Below are 16,687 nucleotides of genomic sequence, written 5' to 3'. Positions count from 1 at the left end.
GCGTTACATGAGGTCGGCGCCTGCGCTACAGTGTTACCGTCAGCGCCGAAACTGACACAAATTGTTGCGGCGTTCGATTCTGTGTCGCAACGTTCGAATTCTTGTTTTTTGTCGCGACGTTCCATCCCTTTATCCTCAACGTTCCATTCCCCGCTCAACATGCTCAGGGGCCTCCCAGCTTCAGCAACCTGGGATTTCTAAACAGGCTGGAAGTTTTGATCTGAACTTTATAGATTAATAATTAACTGCAGTGCCTCCTTTACCATGGGATCGATTTTTTCCCCTCTCAAATTACATATGGCTACAACAACAACTTGCGTTTATACAGCGTAAAACGTCCCCGCGGCGCTAAGTTAAAAGAGTAAAAAAAAATTGACACCCAACCGCGTAAGGAGAGATTAGGGACAGGTGACCAAAAGGGTTGAGGAGGTCGGTTTTAAGGAGCCTCTTAAAAGGAGGACAAATGTGAGAAGTCACACAACACCAGGTTATAGTCCAACAGCTTTATTTGAAATCACAAGCTTTCGGAGCGCTGCTCCTTCCAGGTGAAGGAGGAGAGAGAGGCGGAGAGGTTTAGGGAGGGAATTCCAGAGCTCAGGGCCCAGGCAGCTGAAGGCACGGCCGCCAATGGCGGAGCGATGGAAATCGGGGGATGCGCAAGAGGCCAAAATTGGAGGAGCACAGAGATCTCGGAGGGTTGTAGGGGGCTGGAGGAGGTTACAGAGATGGGGGGGGGGGGGGCGAGGTGGCCATGGAGGGATTTGAAACACAGAACATAGAAGATAGGAGCAGGAGGAGGCCATTTGGTCCCTCGAGCCTGTTCCGCCATTCAATGAGATCATGGCTGATCATCCAAATTCAGTGCCCTGTCCCTGCCTTCTCCCCATATCCCTTGATCCCTTTAGCCTTAAGAAATATATCTAACTCTTTCTTGAATATATTTAATGAATTGGCCTCCACTGCCTTCTGTGGTAGAGAATTCCACAGGTTCACCACTGGGTGAAGAAATTCCTCCTCATTGCAGTCCTAAATGGCTTACCCCTTATCCTTAGACTGTGACCCCTGGTTCTGGACTCCCCGGCCATCGGGAACAGCCTTCCTGCATCCAGTCTGTCTAGTGCTGTTAGAATTTTATAAGTTTCAATGAGATCCCCTCTCATTCTTCTAAACTCCAGCGAGTACAAGCCCAATCGACCCAATCTCTCCTCATACGTCATTCCTGCCATCCCAGGTATCAGTCTGGTGAATCTTCGTTGCACTCCCTCCATGGCAAGAACATCCTTCCTCAGATAAGGCGACCAAAACTGCACACAATACTCAAGGTGTGGTCTCACCAAGGCCCTGTACAACTGCAGCAAGACATCCTTGTTCCTGTACTCGAACCCTCTCGCTATGAAGGCCAACATACCATTTGCCTTCTTAACTGCCTGCAGAACATGAGGATGGAGAATTTTAAAATCGAGGCGTTGCTGGACCGGGAGCCAATGTAGGGTTCACGCTCTAGGATTCAAATTAAATTAGATCTCTTTCAGGAAATTAACCCTTTTGGGACACTACTTGAGTAATTTGAGAGTTAAGTGTAAAGAATTCAAGACTTGCATTTATATAGCGCCTTCCACGTGCGTGTCCTAACTCACACTGAGTCCCGTTCACCCATCACCCCCTGTGCTCACTGCCCCGTGTCCTAACTCGCACCCAGTCCCGTTCACCCATCACCCCCTGTGCTCACTGCCCCGTGTCCTAACTCGCACCCAGTCCCGTTCACCCATCACCCCCTGTGCTCACTGCCCCGTGTCCTAACTCGCACCCAGTCCCGTTCACCCATCCCCCCCTGTGCTCACTGACCCGTGTCCTAACTCGCACCCAGTCCCGTTCACCCATCACCCCCTGTGCTCACTGCCCCGTGTCCTAACTCACACCCAGTCCCGTTCACCCATCACCCCCTGTGCTCACTGCCCCATGTCCTAACTCGCACCCAGTCCCGTTCACCCATCACCCCCTGTGCTCGCTGACCTACATTGGCTCCCGGTCCGGCAACGCCTCGATTTTAAAATTCTCATCCTGGTGTTCAAATCCCTCCATGGCCTCCTCGCCCCCCTCCCTATCTCTGTAACCTCCTCCACCCCCTACAACCCTCCCTATCTCTGTAACCTCCTCCAGCCCCTACAACCCTCCCTATCTCTGTAACCTCCTCCAGCCCCTACAACCCTCCCTATCTCTGTAACCTCCTCCACCCCCTACAACTCTCCCTATCTCTGTAACCTCCTCCAGCCCCTACAACCCTCCCTATCTCTGTAACCTCCTCCAGCCCCTACAACCCTCCCTATCTCTGTAACCTCCTCCAGCCCCTACAACCCTCCCTATCTCTGTAACCTCCTCCAGCCCTACAACCCTCCCTATCTCTGTAACCCCCTCCAGCCCCTACAACCCTCCCTATCTCTGTAACCTCCTCCAGCCCCTCGCCCCCCTCCCTATCTCTGTAACCTCCTCCAGCCCTACAACCCTCCCTATCTCTGTAACCTCCTCCAGCCCCTACAACCCTCCCTATCTCTGTAACCTCCTCCAGCCCCTACAACCCTCCCTATCTCTGGAACCTCCTCCAGCCCCTCGCCCCCCTCCCTATCTCTGTAACCTCCTCCAGCCCTACAACCCTCCCTATCTCTGTAACCTCCTCCAGCCCCTACAACCCTCCCTATCTCTGTAACCTCCTCCAGCCCCTACAACCCTCCCTATCTCTGTAACCCCCTCCAGCCCCTACAACCCTCCCTATCTCTGTAACCTCCTCCAGCCCTACAACCCTCCATATCTCTGTAACCTCCTCCAGCCCCCCTCCCTATCTCTGTAACCTCCTCCAGCCCCTACACCCCTCCCTATCTCTGTAACCTCCTCCAGCCCTACAACCCTCCCTATCCCTGTAACCTCCTCCAGCCCCTACAACCCTCCCTATCTCTGTAACCCCCTCCAGCCCCTACAACCCTCCCTATATCTGTAATCTCCTCCAGCCCTACAACTCTCCCAGATCTCTGCGCTCCTCCAATTCTGGCCTCTTGCGCATCCCCCAATTTCCATCACTCCACCATTGGCGGCCGTGCCTTCAGCCGCCTGGGCCCTGAGCTCTGGAATTCCCTCCCTAAACCTCTCCGCCTCTCTCTCTCCTCCTTTAAGACGCTCCTTAAAACCGACCTCTTTGACCGAGCTTTTGGTCGCCTGCCCTAATATCTCCGTGTGTGGCTCGGGGTCTGATTTTGTCTGATTTACACTCCTGTGAAGCACCTTGGGACGTTTTACTACATTAAAGGCGCGATATGAAGATAAATTGTTTTACGACCACTGGATGTCCCAAGAGCCCTTCACAACCAATGCAGTATTTATTTTGGGAAGTGTAGTCACTGATGTAATGTAGGAAACGTATAGTGTAGCATGCTTGTGAGGAATGGGTGATTTTGGGACTGATCGTTCCCAAAGCTGGAACAGTTGGAGTGCCCAAGACTGAGAGCGACAGATTTTTGTTGGGTAAGGTTACCAAGAGATTTGGAGTTAAGGTGGGAAAATGGAGTTAACATACAGATCCGCCATGATCTCATTAAATGGCCGAACAGGCTCGAGAGGCTAAATGGCCTCCTCCTGTTCCTGTGTTCCTATATCAATGGGCTGAATGGCCTCCTCCTGTTCCTGTGTTCCTATATCAATGGGCTGAATGGCCTCCTCCTGTTCCTGTGTTCCTATATCAATGGGCTGAATGGCCTCCTCCTGTTCCTGTGTTCCTATATCAATGGGCTGAATGGCCTCCTCCTGTTTCTATATCAAGGGATATGGAACCAAGGCAGGTAGATTTTTTTTATTAGAACATAAGAAATGGGAGCAGGAGTCGGCCATTCGGCCCCTCGAGCCTGCTCCGCCATTCAATAAGATCATGGCTGATCTTCTACCTCATCTCCACTTTCCCGCCTGATCCCCATATCCCTTAATTCCCTTAATATCAAAAAATCTATCGATCTCTGTCTTGAATATACTCAACGACTGAGCCTCCACAGCCCTGGGCTTGCAACGGGCGGGAGGAGGAGGCTGGGTTTGCAATGGGCGGGAGGAGGGGGGATGGACTGGGCTTGCAATGGGCGGATGGGCTTGCAATGGGCGGATGGGCTTGCAATGGGCGGGAGGAGGGGGGCTGGGCTTGCAATGGGCAGGAGGAGTGGGCCGGGCTTGCAATGGGCGAATAGGCTTGCAATGGGCGGCTGTATGGGATTGCAATGAGCGGGAGGAGTGGGCCGGGCTTGCAATGGGTGGGTGTATGGGATTGCAATGAGCGGGAGGAGTGGGCCGGGCTTGCAATGGGTGGGTGTATGGGATTGCAATGGGCGGGGGGAGTGGGCCAGGTTTGCAATGGGTGGGGGGAGTGGGCTGGACTTGCAATGGGCGGGGGGAGTGGGCTGGACTGGGCTTGCAATGGGCGGGGGGAGTGGGCTGGACTGGGCTTGCAATGGGCGGGTGTATAGGATTGCAATGGGCGGGGGGAGTGGGCTGGGCTTGCAATGGGCGGGGTGAGTGGGCTGGACTGGGCTTGCAATGGGCGGGGGGAGTGGGCCGGGCTTGCAATGGGCGGGAGGAGTGGGCCGGGCTTGCAATGGGCGGGAGGAGTGGGTCGGGCTTGCAATGGGCGGGGGGAGGGGGGCCGGGATTGCAATGGGCGGGTGTATGGGATTGCAATGGGCGGGGGGAGTGGGGCCGGGCTTGCAATGGGCGGGGGAGTGGGATTGCAATGGGCGGGGGGAGTGGGGTGGGATTGCAATGGGCGGGGGGAGTGGGCCGGGCTTGCAATGGGCGGGTGAGTGGGCCGGGCTTGCAATGGGCGGGGGGAGTGGGCCGGGCTTGCAATGGGCGGGGGGGAGTGGGCCGGGCTTGCAATGGGCGGGGGGAGTGGGTCGGGCTTGCAATGGGCGGGGGGAGTGGGTCGGGCTTGCAGTGGGCGGGGGGAGTGGGCCGGGCTTGCAATGGGCGGGTGTATGGGATTGCAATGGGCGGGGGGAATGGGGGGGGGCTGTAATTGCGGCTCCGTCTCCCGGGGAAGGAGGGAGGCCATGCCGCTGCTGCCGGTGAAGTGCTCGGCCTTCAAGGCGTTGCTGGGCGCCCTGCTGCTGGTGGCGGCGCTGCAGCTGGTCTACCTGTCGCTGCTGTCGGGGCTGCACGGCCGGCAGCAGCGGCGCCGCTACTCGCAGCTCTTCCAGGGCTCGGAGCCCCGGGCAAGCCGCGAGCTGGAGGAGGCCCGGGCCAGGAAAGAGAGCCTGGTGAGGGCCCTGCAGGCCGGGGGGACGCTGGACTCCAGCGGCCAGTACCGGCTGTACCGCGACGTGACCCGCAGCCCGGTGGCTCTTCGGCCAGGGGAGGCGGCGCCGCAGCCGGACTTTTTCCTGGCCACCCACGCGTCGGTCAGCAACCTGCACCACCTGCCGGCCCTGGTGAGGCGCTGGCAGGCCCCTCTGTCCCTGGCTTTGTTCGCCCCCTCCGGGGAGGTGTCCGAAGCGCTGCTGAGCCTCTACCGCCTCTCTTTGCACTGCCCCGGGGTGCAGGAGCTGGTCACCTTCACCCTTGTCACTGGCAGCCAGGACCCGGTGGCTTTCCCCCCCGAGGTGGCGCCCGAGGAGCAGCCGGACTCCTGGGACCCCGGGCTGGACCAAGACGCTGAGCCCGAGCCGCACCCCCCTTGCCGGCGGGCCCTGGCCCCTGTACACCGCCTCCGCCGCCGGCGCCGGGGCAACTACCAGCTGGGCAACGCCTCCTACCCCAACAACCTGCTGCGCAACGCCGCCCGCGAGGCCCTGCCCTCCCGCTACGTGGCGGTCATCGATGTGGACATGCTGCCCAGCGGCCAGCTACACCGCCGCTTCCTGGAGCTGGTGGCGGGCCCCGGGCCCAGGCCCGACCCCGGCCTCACCGTCTTCGTCCTGCCGGCCCTGGAGATGCGCCACAGCCGCCGGCTGCCGGCCCACAAGCCCGAGCTGCAGCGCCTCTACCAGGTGGGCGAGGTGCGGCCCTTCTACGAGGAGCTGTGCCCCCGCTGCCAGGCCCCCACCAACTACAGCCGCTGGATCAACCTCCCCTCCGGGCCTGACCCTGGCCTGGCAGTCGCCTACACCCGCCCCTGGACCGACCCCTGGGAGCCTTTCTACGTGGGGCTGCGCTCGATGCCCCCCTACGACGAGAGGTTCAAGCAGTACGGCTTCAACCGCATCAGTCAGGTGAGCTCTTTGACTGTGGAGGGCATCACAGCCTTATATTTGGGGGGAGCGGAGGGGCACTGGGTGGTTGGTGTGCGGGAGAGGTTGGACTAGGAAAGTCATCACAGCCTAGCCCCATCAGAGTGGTAACGTGGGGTGGGGTAGTGTGACCCTGCGCGGTTAGTGTGGGTGAGCTGATGGATTATGAAGGGCATCACAGACTAGCCCCATCTGGGTCATCGTGTGTGACCCTGGATGGTCGGTGTGGGTGTGCTGTTCGGTCATGTGTCAACCGTGGCTCAGTGGGCAGCACTCTCGCCTCGGAGTCAGAAGGTCGTGGGTTCAAGTCCCATTCCAGAGATTGAGCACACAAAATCTAGGCAGACACTCCAGTGCAGCACTGAGGGAGATCCGCACTGTCGGAGGGGCAGTACTGAGGGAGATCCGCACTGTCGGAGGGGCAGTACTAAGGGAGTGCTGCACTGTCGGAGGGGCAGTACTGAGGGAGCGCCGCACTGTCGGAGGGGCAGTACTGAGGGAGCGCCGCACTGTCGGAGGGGCAGTACTGAGGGAGTGCTGCACTGTCGGAGGGGCGGTACTGAGGGAGATCCACACTGTCGGAGGGGCAGTACTGAGGGAGTGCTGCACTGTCGGAGGGGCAGTACTGAGGGAGTGCTGCACTGTCGGAGGGGCAGTACTGAGGGAGCGCCGCACTGTCGGAGGGGCAGTACTGAGGGAGCGCCGCACTGTCGGAGGGGCAGTACTGAGAGAGCGCTGCACTGTCGGAGGGGCAGTACTGAGGGAGCACCACCCTGTCGGAGGGGCAGTACTGAGGGAGCGCCACACTGTCAGAGGGGCAGTACTGAGGGAGCGCCACACTGTCGGAGGGGCAGTACTGAGGGAGCGCCACACTGTCGGAGGGGCAGTACTGAGGGAGCGCCACACTGTCGGAGGGGCAGTACTGAGGGAGCGCCGCACTGTCGGAGGGGCAGTAATGAGAGCGGGGCACTGTCGGAGGGGCAGTACTGAGGGAGCGCCGCACTGTCGGAGGGGCAGTACTGAGGGAGCGCCACACTGTCGGAGGGGCAGTACTGAGGGAGCGCCGCACTGTCGGAGGAGCAGTACTGAGGGAGCGCCACCCTGTCGGAGGGGCAGTACTGAGGGAGCGCCACACTGTCGGAGGAGCAGTACTGAGGGAGCGCCACCCTGTCGGAGGGGCAGTACTGAGGGAGCGCCACACTGTCGGAGGGGCAGTACTGAGGGAGCGCCGCACTGTCGGAGGAGCAGTACTGAGGGAGTGCTGCACTGTCAGAGGGGCAGTCCTGAGGGAGCGCCGCACTGTCGGAGGGGCAGTACTGAGGGAGCGCCGCACTGTCGGAGGGGCAGTACTGAGGGAGTGCTGCACTGTCGGAGGGGCAGTACTGAGGGAGTGCTGCACTGTCGGAGGGGCAGTACTGAGGGAGCGCCGCACTGTCGGAGGGGCAGTACTGAGGGAGCGCCGCACTGTCGGAGGGGCAGTACTGAGGGAGTGCTGCACTGTCGGAGGGGCGGTACTGAGGGAGATCCGCACTGTCGGAGGGGCAGTACTGAGGGAGTGCTGCACTGTCGGAGGGGCAGTACTGAGGGAGTGCTGCACTGTCAGAGGGGCAGTACTGAGGGAGCGCCGCACTGTCGGAGGGGCAGTAATGAGAGCGGGGCACTGTCGGAGGGGCAGTACTGAGGGAGCGCCGCACTGTCAGAGGGGCAGTACTGAGGGAGCGCCACCCTGTCGGAGGGGCAGTACTGAGGGAGTGCCACACTGTCGGAGGAGCAGTACTGAGGGAGCGTCGCACTGTCGGAGGGGCAGTACTGAGGGAGCGCTGCACTGTCGGAGGGGCAGTACTGAGGGAGCGCTGCACTGTCGGAGGGGCAGTACTGAGGGAGCGCCGCACTGTCGGAGGGGCAGTACTGAGGGAGCGCCGCACTGTCGGAGGGGCAGTACTGAGGGAGCACCACCCTGTCGGAGGGGCAGTACTGAGGGAGCGCCACACTGTCTGAGGGGCAGTACTGAGGGAGCGCCACACTGTCGGAGGGGCAGTACTGAGGGAGCGCCACACTGTCGGAGGGGCAGTACTGAGGGAGCGCCGCACTGTCGGAGGAGCAGTACTGAGGGAGCGCCACCCTGTCGGAGGGGCAGTACTGAGGGAGCGCCACACTGTCGGAGGAGCAGTACTGAGGGAGCGCCACCCTGTCGGAGGGGCAGTACTGAGGGAGCGCCACACTGTCGGAGGGGCAGTACTGAGGGAGCGCCGCACTGTCGGAGGGGCAGTACTGAGGGAGTGCTGCACTGTCGGAGGGGCAGTACTGAGGGAGTGCTGCACTGTCAGAGGGGCAGTACTGAGGGAGCGCCGCACTGTCGGAGGGGCAGTAATGAGAGCGGGGCACTGTCGGAGGGGCAGTACTGAGGGAGCGCCGCACTGTCGGAGGGGCAGTACTGAGGGAGCGCCGCACTGTCGGAGGGGCAGTAATGAGAGCGGGGCACTGTCGGAGGGGCAGTACTGAGGGAGCGCCGCACTGTCGGAGGGGCAGTACTGAGGGAGCGCCACCCTGTCGGAGGGGCAGTACTGAGGGAGTGCCACACTGTCGGAGGAGCAGTACTGAGGGAGCGCCACCCTGTCGGAGGGGCAGTACTGAGGGAGCGCCGCACTGTCGGAGGGGCAGTACTGAAGGAGCGCCGCACTGTCGGAGGGGCAGTACTGAGGGAGCGCTGCACTGTCGGAGGGGCAGTACTGAGGGAGCGCTGCACTGTCGGAGGGGCAGTACTGAGGGAGCGCCGCACTGTCGGAGGGGCAGTACTGAGGGAGCGCCGCACTGTCGGAGGGGCAGTACTGAGGGAGCGCCACCCTGTCGGAGGGGCAGTACTGAGGGAGCGCCACACTGTCGGAGGGGCAGTACTGAGGGAGCGCCACCCTGTCGGAGGGGCAGTACTGAGGGAGCGCCACACTGTCGGAGGGGCAGTACTGAGGGAGCGCCGCACTGTCGGAGGAGCAGTACTGAGGGAGTGCTGCACTGTCAGAGGGGCAGTACTGAGGGAGCGCCGCACTGTCGGAGGGGCAGTACTGAGGGAGTGCTGCACTGTCAGAGGGGCAGTACTGAGGGAGCGCCGCACTGTCGGAGGGGCAGTACTGAGGGAGCGCCGCACTGTCGGAGGGGCAGTAATGAGAGCGGGGCACTGTCGGAGGGGCAGTACTGAGGGAGTGCTGCACTGTCAGAGGGGCAGTACTGAGGGAGCGCAGCACTGTCGGAGGGGCAGTACTGAGGGATCGCCGCACTGTCGGAGGGGCAGTACTGAGGGAGCGCCACCCTGTCGGAGGGGCAGTACTGAGGGAGCGCCACACTGTCAGAGGGGCAGTACTGAGGGAGCGCCACACTGTCGGAGGGGCAGTACTGAGGGAGCGCCACACTGTCGGAGGGGCAGTACTGAGGGAGCGCCGCACTGTCGGAGGAGCAGTACTGAGGGAGCGCCACCCTGTCGGAGGGGCAGTACTGAGGGAGCGCCACACTGTCGGAGGAGCGGTACTGAGGGAGCGCCGCACTGTCGGAGGGGCGGTACTGAGGGAGCGCCGCACTGTCGGAGGGGCGGTACTGAGGGAGCGCCGCACTGTCGGAGGGGCGGTACTGAGGGAGCGCCACACTATAGGAGGGGCGGTACTGAGGGAGCGCCGCACTGTTGGGACAGTACTGAGGGAGCGCCGCACTGTCGGAGGGGCAGTACTAAGGTAGCGCCGCACTGTCGGAGGGGCAGTACTGAGGGAGCGCCGCACTGTCGGAGGGGCAGTACTAAGGTAGCGCCGCACTGTCGGAGGGGCAGTACTGAGGGAGCGCCGCACTGTTGGAGGTGCCGTCTTTCGGATGAGACGTTAAACCGAGGCCCCGTCTGCCGTCTCAGGTGGATGTAAAAGATCCCACGGCCACTATTGGAAGAAGAGCAGGGGGAGTTCTCCCCGGGGTCCTGGGGCCAATATTTATCCCTCAACCAACATCACTAAAACAGATGATCTGGTCATTATTTCATTGCTGTCTGTGGGAGCTTGCTGTGCGCAAATTGGCTGCCGCGTTTCCCACATTACAACAGTGACCACACTTCCAAAAAAAGTACTTCATTGGGTGTGAAGCGCTTTGGGACGTCCTGAGGTGGTGAGAGGCGCGGGAGAAACGCGAGACTTTCTTTCTTTCGACCACTTGTATTTATATAACGCCTTTAACGTAGTAAAACGTCCCAAGGTGCTTCACAGGAGCGATTATCAGACCCCGAGCCACATCAGGAGATATTGGGACAGGTGACCAAAAGCTTGGTCAAAGAGGTCGGTTTTAAGGAGCGCCTTAAAGGAAGAGAAACATAGAAACATAGAAGATAGGAGCAGGAGTAGGCCATTCGGCCCTTCGAGCCTGCTCCGCCATTCAACGAGATCATGGCTGATCATCCAAACCCTAGCACCTGGTCCCTACACCGACAGCCATCCCACCCAAGCCGTAACCCCGTAACCCCACGTATTTAATCCCCCCTAACACTAAGGGCCAATTTTTATCATGGCCAATCAACCTAACCCGCACATCTTTGGACTGTGGGAGGAAACCGGAGCACCCGGAGGAAACCCACGCAAACACAGGGAGAATGTGCAAACTCCACACAGACAGTCACCCGAGACCGGATTTGAACCCGGGTCCCTGGCGCTGTTGAGGCAACAGTGCTAACCACTATGCCACCGTGCTGGTTTTGGGAGGGTACGGGACTTGATGCGAGTTAGGATTTTGGCCGCAGAGTTTGGGTTGCTGGCTCCACAGCAACATTTCGACCAGTTACAGCACAGAAGGAGGCCACTCGGCCCGTTGAGCCCATGCCGGCTCTCTGCAAGAGCGCTTCAGCCAGTCCCACTCCCTCGCCCTGCACATTTACCCCCTTCAGGTAAGTGTAAGTAAATAAATATAAAATATAAGTATCCAACTCCCTTTTGAAAATGAAAAGGAGAAGCATTTGCATTCTGGAGCAAACTAAACTATTTGAAAATAGAATCGGGCAAAAGCACTCACGATTTAAGGAGACAAGTGCCAGGTAATGACCGTCTCCAACAGGCGCGAGTCTAACCACAGCCCCTTGACATTCAACGGTATAACCATCGCCGAATCCCCCACCATCAACATCCTGGGGGTCACCATTGACCAGAAACTTAACTGGACCAGCCACATAAATACTGTGGCAACAAGAGCAGGTCAGAGGCTGGGTATTCTGCGGAGAGTGTCTCACCTCCTGACTCCCCAAAGCCTCTCCACCATCTACAAGGCACAAGTCAGGAGTGTGATGGAATACTCTCCACTTGCCTGGATGAGTGCAGCTCCAACAACACTCAAGAAGCTCGACACCATCCAGGACAAAGCAGCCCGCTTGATTGGCACCCCATCCACCACCTTAAACATTCACTCCCTCCACCACCGCCGTACCGTGGCTGCAGTGTGGACCATCTACAAGATGCACTGCAGCAACTCGCCAAGGCTTCTTCGGCAGCACCTCCCAAACCCGCGACCTCTTCCACCTAGAAGGACAAGGGCAGCAGGCGCACGGGAACACCACCACCTCCAAGTCACACACCATCCTGACTTGGAAATATATCGGCCGTTCCTTCATCGTCGCTGGGTCAAAATCCTGGAACTCCCTCCCTAACAGCACTGTGGGAGCACCTTCACCACACGGACTGCAGCGGTTCAAGAAGGCGGCTCACCACCACCTTCTCGAGGGGCGACTAGGGAATGGGCAATAAATGCTGGGCCTCGCCAGCGATGCCCACATCCCATAACCAAATTTTAAAAAAGACTCCAGAATGGAAATCAATAGGAGACTGCAGAGAGAAAAGAACCAATTTATATGTTTAATATTTCTCCTTTTTTATATAATAAAAACACTTTTTTGCCAAGTTACAAACAGGCAACTGCAGCTCTTAGCGATTTTCTGAGAGAGAGAGTGAGCGAGGGGTGCTGTGTGGTCCCGAGTCTTGCCCTGCTTTTACCGGTTTATTTTTACATTCCCCGCCAGGCCTGTGAACTGCACGTTGCCGGCTACACGTTCGCGGTGCTGGATAATGCCTTCCTGGTCCACAAGGGCTTCAAGCTGACCAGCGAGTTCCACCCGCGGAAAGACGAGGAGAACAAGCAGAACAAAATTCTCTTCCGCCAGTTCAAGCAGGAGTTGAAGACGAAATATTCCGAGTCGCCTCGTCGCTGCTGAAACTGCAGTTCTGCCCCCCATTGCCACCGGCCGGAAGATGCTGCCTCTCGCTGGGGACCAGTGGCCTGATTCAGCACCCCCACCCCCCCTCAATCCTGGACTGCTAGAGACAAAGTTATACTGCCGTTCCACCCCCCAACCCCCGGGACCTTCAGGTCTGTACAGCCGGGTTATGCACTCCACAGGGCGGCTGGAGGGCGAGGGCCGGTGTGGGTCTGAATTAATTGCATTGCGACTTGGGGTCCCGTGCCGATGAGTTGGAGGAAACAGCCTTCCCAGCGCTCCCCGTACAGAGACCGCGCCAGACTTTTCAACAGCCTCTCCGCTTCAACTGTGATATCAGACGCATCCCATCCACGCAGCGCGGTTTCAGCCGTTTCCGAATCCATTCCTGTCACTGCACCCTGTCACACCGCGGGAGGGGGGAGATTTCAACACACCATGGGCACTTGAACTGTGAAACATAAACTCCAGGCATACAATTCTTAATCACACCCTTCCAAACCCGGACTGTGTCTGCAGAGAGCATTCTGAGCTGTATAACACTGGGATACAGTACTGGTGGGTACAGGTCTGTCACTGTATAACACTGGGGTACAGTACTGGTGGCTACAGGTCTGTCAGTGTATAACACGGGTACAGTACTGGTGGGTACAGGTCTGTCAGTGTATAACACGGGTACAGTGCTGGTGGGTACAGGTCTGTCTCTATAACACGGGTACAGTACTGGTGGGTATGGGTCTGTCATTGTATAACAGGTACAGTGCTGGTGGGTACAGGTCTGTCTCTATAACACGGGTACAGTACTGGTGGGTATGGGTCTGTCATTGTATAACAGGTACAGTGCTGGTGGGTACAAGTCTGTCACTGTATAACACTGGGGTACAGTACTGGTGGGTATGGGTCTATTACTGTATAACACTGGGGTACAGTACTTGTAGGCACAGGTCTGTCCCTGTATAACACTGGGGTACAGTACTGGTGGGTACAGGTCTGTCACTGTATAACACTGGGGTTCAGTACTGGTGGGTACAGGTCTGTCACTGTATAACACGGGTACAGTACTGGTGGGTACAGGTCTGTCACTATAACACGGGTACAGTACTGGTGGGTACAGGTCTGTCACTATAACTGGGGTACAGTACTGGTGGGTACAGGTCTGTCACTATAACACTGGGGTACAGTACTGGTGAGTACAGGTCTGTCACTGTATAACGGGTACAGTACTGGTGAGTACAGGTCTGTCACTGTATAACGGGTACAGTACTGGTGAGTACAGGTCTGTCCCTGGATAACACTGGGGTACAGTACTGGTGGGTACAGGTCTGTCACTGTATAACACTGGGGTTCAGTACTGGTGGGTACAGGTCTGTCACTGTATAACACGGGTACAGTACTGGTGGGTACAGGTCTGTCACTATAACACTGGGGTACAGTACTGGTGGGTACAGGTCTGTCACTATAACACTGGGGTACAGTACTGGTGGGTACAGGTCTGTCACTATAACACTGGGGTACAGTACTGGTGGGTACAGGTCTGTCACTATAACACGGGTACAGTACTGGTGGGTACAGGTCTGTCACTATAACTGGGGTACAGTACTGGTGGGTACAGGTCTGTCACTATAACACTGGGGTACAGTACTGGTGAGTACAGGTCTGTCACTGTATAACGGGTACAGTACTGGTGAGTACAGGTCTGTCACTGTATAACGGGTACAGTACTGGTGAGTACAGGTCTGTCACTGGATAACACTGGGGTACAGTACTGGTGGGTACAGGTCTGTCACTGTATAACACTGTGGGGAATCACAGACACAGACCCCCATCCCATCACTACAGAATAATGGGCCGGTGAAGACCCGAGCGGGCTCATCCACACTTGTGTTGCAGCAGGGATCACTGCCCACTCCATGCGGTGCTGTAACTCCTGGATCCCTTGAAGCCCCTCACAGTCTCAGTGCCTGCCCTCCCGCTCTCTGCTGAATCGCAGGCCCAGCAAATGTCGGTCCATTGACTGACGCTGGAGTATTTCATTGCTGACCTGCTCGCCGTGTGGTGCCAGTGTTGTGTTTAACCGTTCTCGTTGTGCGACACACTGGAACTGCTGCTGTGAATAAAGTCTGTGCGCGCACTGTGTTTCTGTGGGTGTGAGGTGTACGGGTTGAAGTAGAAAATAATCACTACAGTGTGTCTTGTGTACATGTTTGTATATTTTAAAGTTGGTTGGACTTTTTAAAAAATGTAATAAATTAATTTTTAAATTATGAAGCAACTTTCGACTCCAGGTGATAAAATGGGAGCAAACTCCTCACTGACACATTTTAGTCTTTTCCCAACACAATAGTAAAATACTGCAGATGCTGGAAATCTGAAATAGCAACAGAAAATGCTGGAAACACTCAGCAGGCCAGGCAGCATCCATGGAGAGAGAAACAGAGTTAACGTTTCAGGTCTGGGACCCTTCATCAGAACTGGAAAAAGCTGGAGATGGAACAGATATTAAGCAGAGGCAGTGGGGGGGGTTTAACATAGAAACATAGAAGATAGGAGCAGGAGTCGGCCATTCGACCCCTCGAGCCTGCTCCGCCATTTAATGAGATCATGGCTGATCATCCAATTTCAGTACCCTGTCCCTGCTTTCTCCCCATATCCCTGGATCCCTTTAGCCTTAAGAAATATATCCAACTCCTTCTTGAATATATTTAATGAATTGACCTCAACTGCCTTGTGTGGTAGAGAATTCCACAGGTTCACCACTCTCTGGGTGAAGAAATTCCTCCTCATCTCAGTCCTAAATGTCCTACCCCTTATCCTTAGACTGTGACCCCTGGTTCTGGACTCCCCCGCCATCGGGAACATCCTTCCTGCATCTAGTCTGTCTAGTCCTGTTAGAATTTTATAAGTTTCAATGAGATCCCCTCTCATTCTTCTAAACTCCAGCGAGTATAAGCCCAATCGACACAATCTCTCCTCATACGTCATTCCTGCCATCCCAGGTATCAGCCTGGTGAATCTTCGCTGCACTCCCTCCATGGCAAGAACGTCCTTCCTCAGATAAGGCGACCAAAACTGCACACAATACTCAAGGTGTGGTCTCACCAAGGCCCTGTACAACTGCAGCAAGAAGGGGAGGAAGGAATTGAAAGAACATATTGTGCTTATGGAAGAGGCAGGAAAGATGAAATGTTGCAAATGGGAATGGCAAAATCACACAGCATGAAAAATGGGGGCCGAGGTTATGATCTGAAATTGTTGAACTCGATGTTGAGTCCGGCAGGCTGCAAAGTGCCTAATGGAAAGATGAGGTGCTGTTCCTCGAGCTTACGTTGAGCTTCATTGGAACAGTGCAAGAGGCCGAGGACGGAGAGGTCAGAGTGGGAGTGAAGCGGTGAATTAAAGTGACAGGCGACCTGTCTCTGCACCTGATTAATATCTGTTACATCTCCAGCTTTTTCCAGTTTTGACGAAAGGTCTTTGACCTGAAACGTTAACTCTGTTTCTCTCTCCACCGATGCTGCCTGGCCTGCTGAGTGTTTCCAGCATTTTCTGTTATTTTAGTCTTTCCCTACATTGGTTCTGTGCCCTCGTCCTGGGGGTCCGCTGTCCCCCGATATCTGCCTGTTTGACCCCAGTGACTGAGCGGGCTAGCTGACTGTAGGAAGCCCCATCATCCGAGCTCATCGCCTTGATATCCCCACACTTTCTAGCTCGAGTCCCTATATAGTTTTTAAAAATTCATTCACAGATTGTGGGCATCCCTAATTGCCCAGGATGGTGCGTCAACTTGGAGGTGGTGGTGTTCCCATGCGCCTGCTGCCCTTGTCCTTCTAGGTGGAAGAGGTCGCGGGTTTGGGAGGTGCTGCTGAAGAAGCCTTGGCGAGTTGCTGCAGTGCATCTTGTAGATGGTACACACTGCAGCCACGGTGCGCCGGTGGTGGAGGGAGTGAATGTTTAAGGTGGTGGATGGGGTGCCAATCAAGTGGGCTGCTTTGTCCTGGATTGTGTCGAGCTTCTTGAGTGTTGTTGGAGCTGCACTCATCCAGGCAAGTGGAGAGTATTCCAGCACACTCCTGACTTGTGCCTTGTAGATGGTGGAGAGGCTTTGGGGAGTCAGGAGGTGAGACACTCGCCGCAGAATACCCAGCCTCTGACCTGCTCTTGTAGCCACAGCATTTATGTGACTGGTCCAGTTTCTGGTCAATGGTGACCC

General features: G+C 57.1%; 1 protein-coding gene across 6 annotated transcripts; it reads left to right on the top strand.

Moving 5' to 3' along the window:
• The first annotated feature begins 5,028 nt into the window (after positions 1–5,028).
• Positions 5,029–14,749, top strand: b4gat1 (beta-1,4-glucuronyltransferase 1). Of its 6 annotated transcripts, XR_015075099.1 has the most exons (4): positions 5,029–6,236; positions 12,283–13,045; positions 13,090–13,131; positions 13,174–14,749. XR_015075099.1 is itself a non-coding variant. In XM_085976333.1 (2 exons), exons 1-2 carry the CDS (start codon positions 5,079–5,081, stop codon positions 12,472–12,474), a joined length of 1,350 nt encoding a protein of 449 aa, XP_085832459.1. In that variant the 5' UTR covers positions 5,029–5,078; the 3' UTR covers positions 12,475–14,749. The 6 variants fall into 6 exon arrangements, 1 of the variants encoding a protein (XP_085832459.1); XR_015075098.1 differs by having other exon boundaries at positions 13,090–14,749; XR_015075097.1 differs by having other exon boundaries at positions 12,283–13,131.
• Positions 14,750–16,687: the final 1,938 nt, after the last annotated feature.

This window comes from Somniosus microcephalus, unplaced genomic scaffold, assembly GCF_052327205.1.
Source record: "Somniosus microcephalus isolate GS21.2 unplaced genomic scaffold, FLI_Smic_1.0 unresolved_chr2, whole genome shotgun sequence".
Classification (NCBI taxonomy): Eukaryota; Metazoa; Chordata; class Chondrichthyes; order Squaliformes; family Somniosidae; genus Somniosus; species Somniosus microcephalus.
This window is presented reverse-complemented; position numbering and strand designations above follow the sequence as displayed.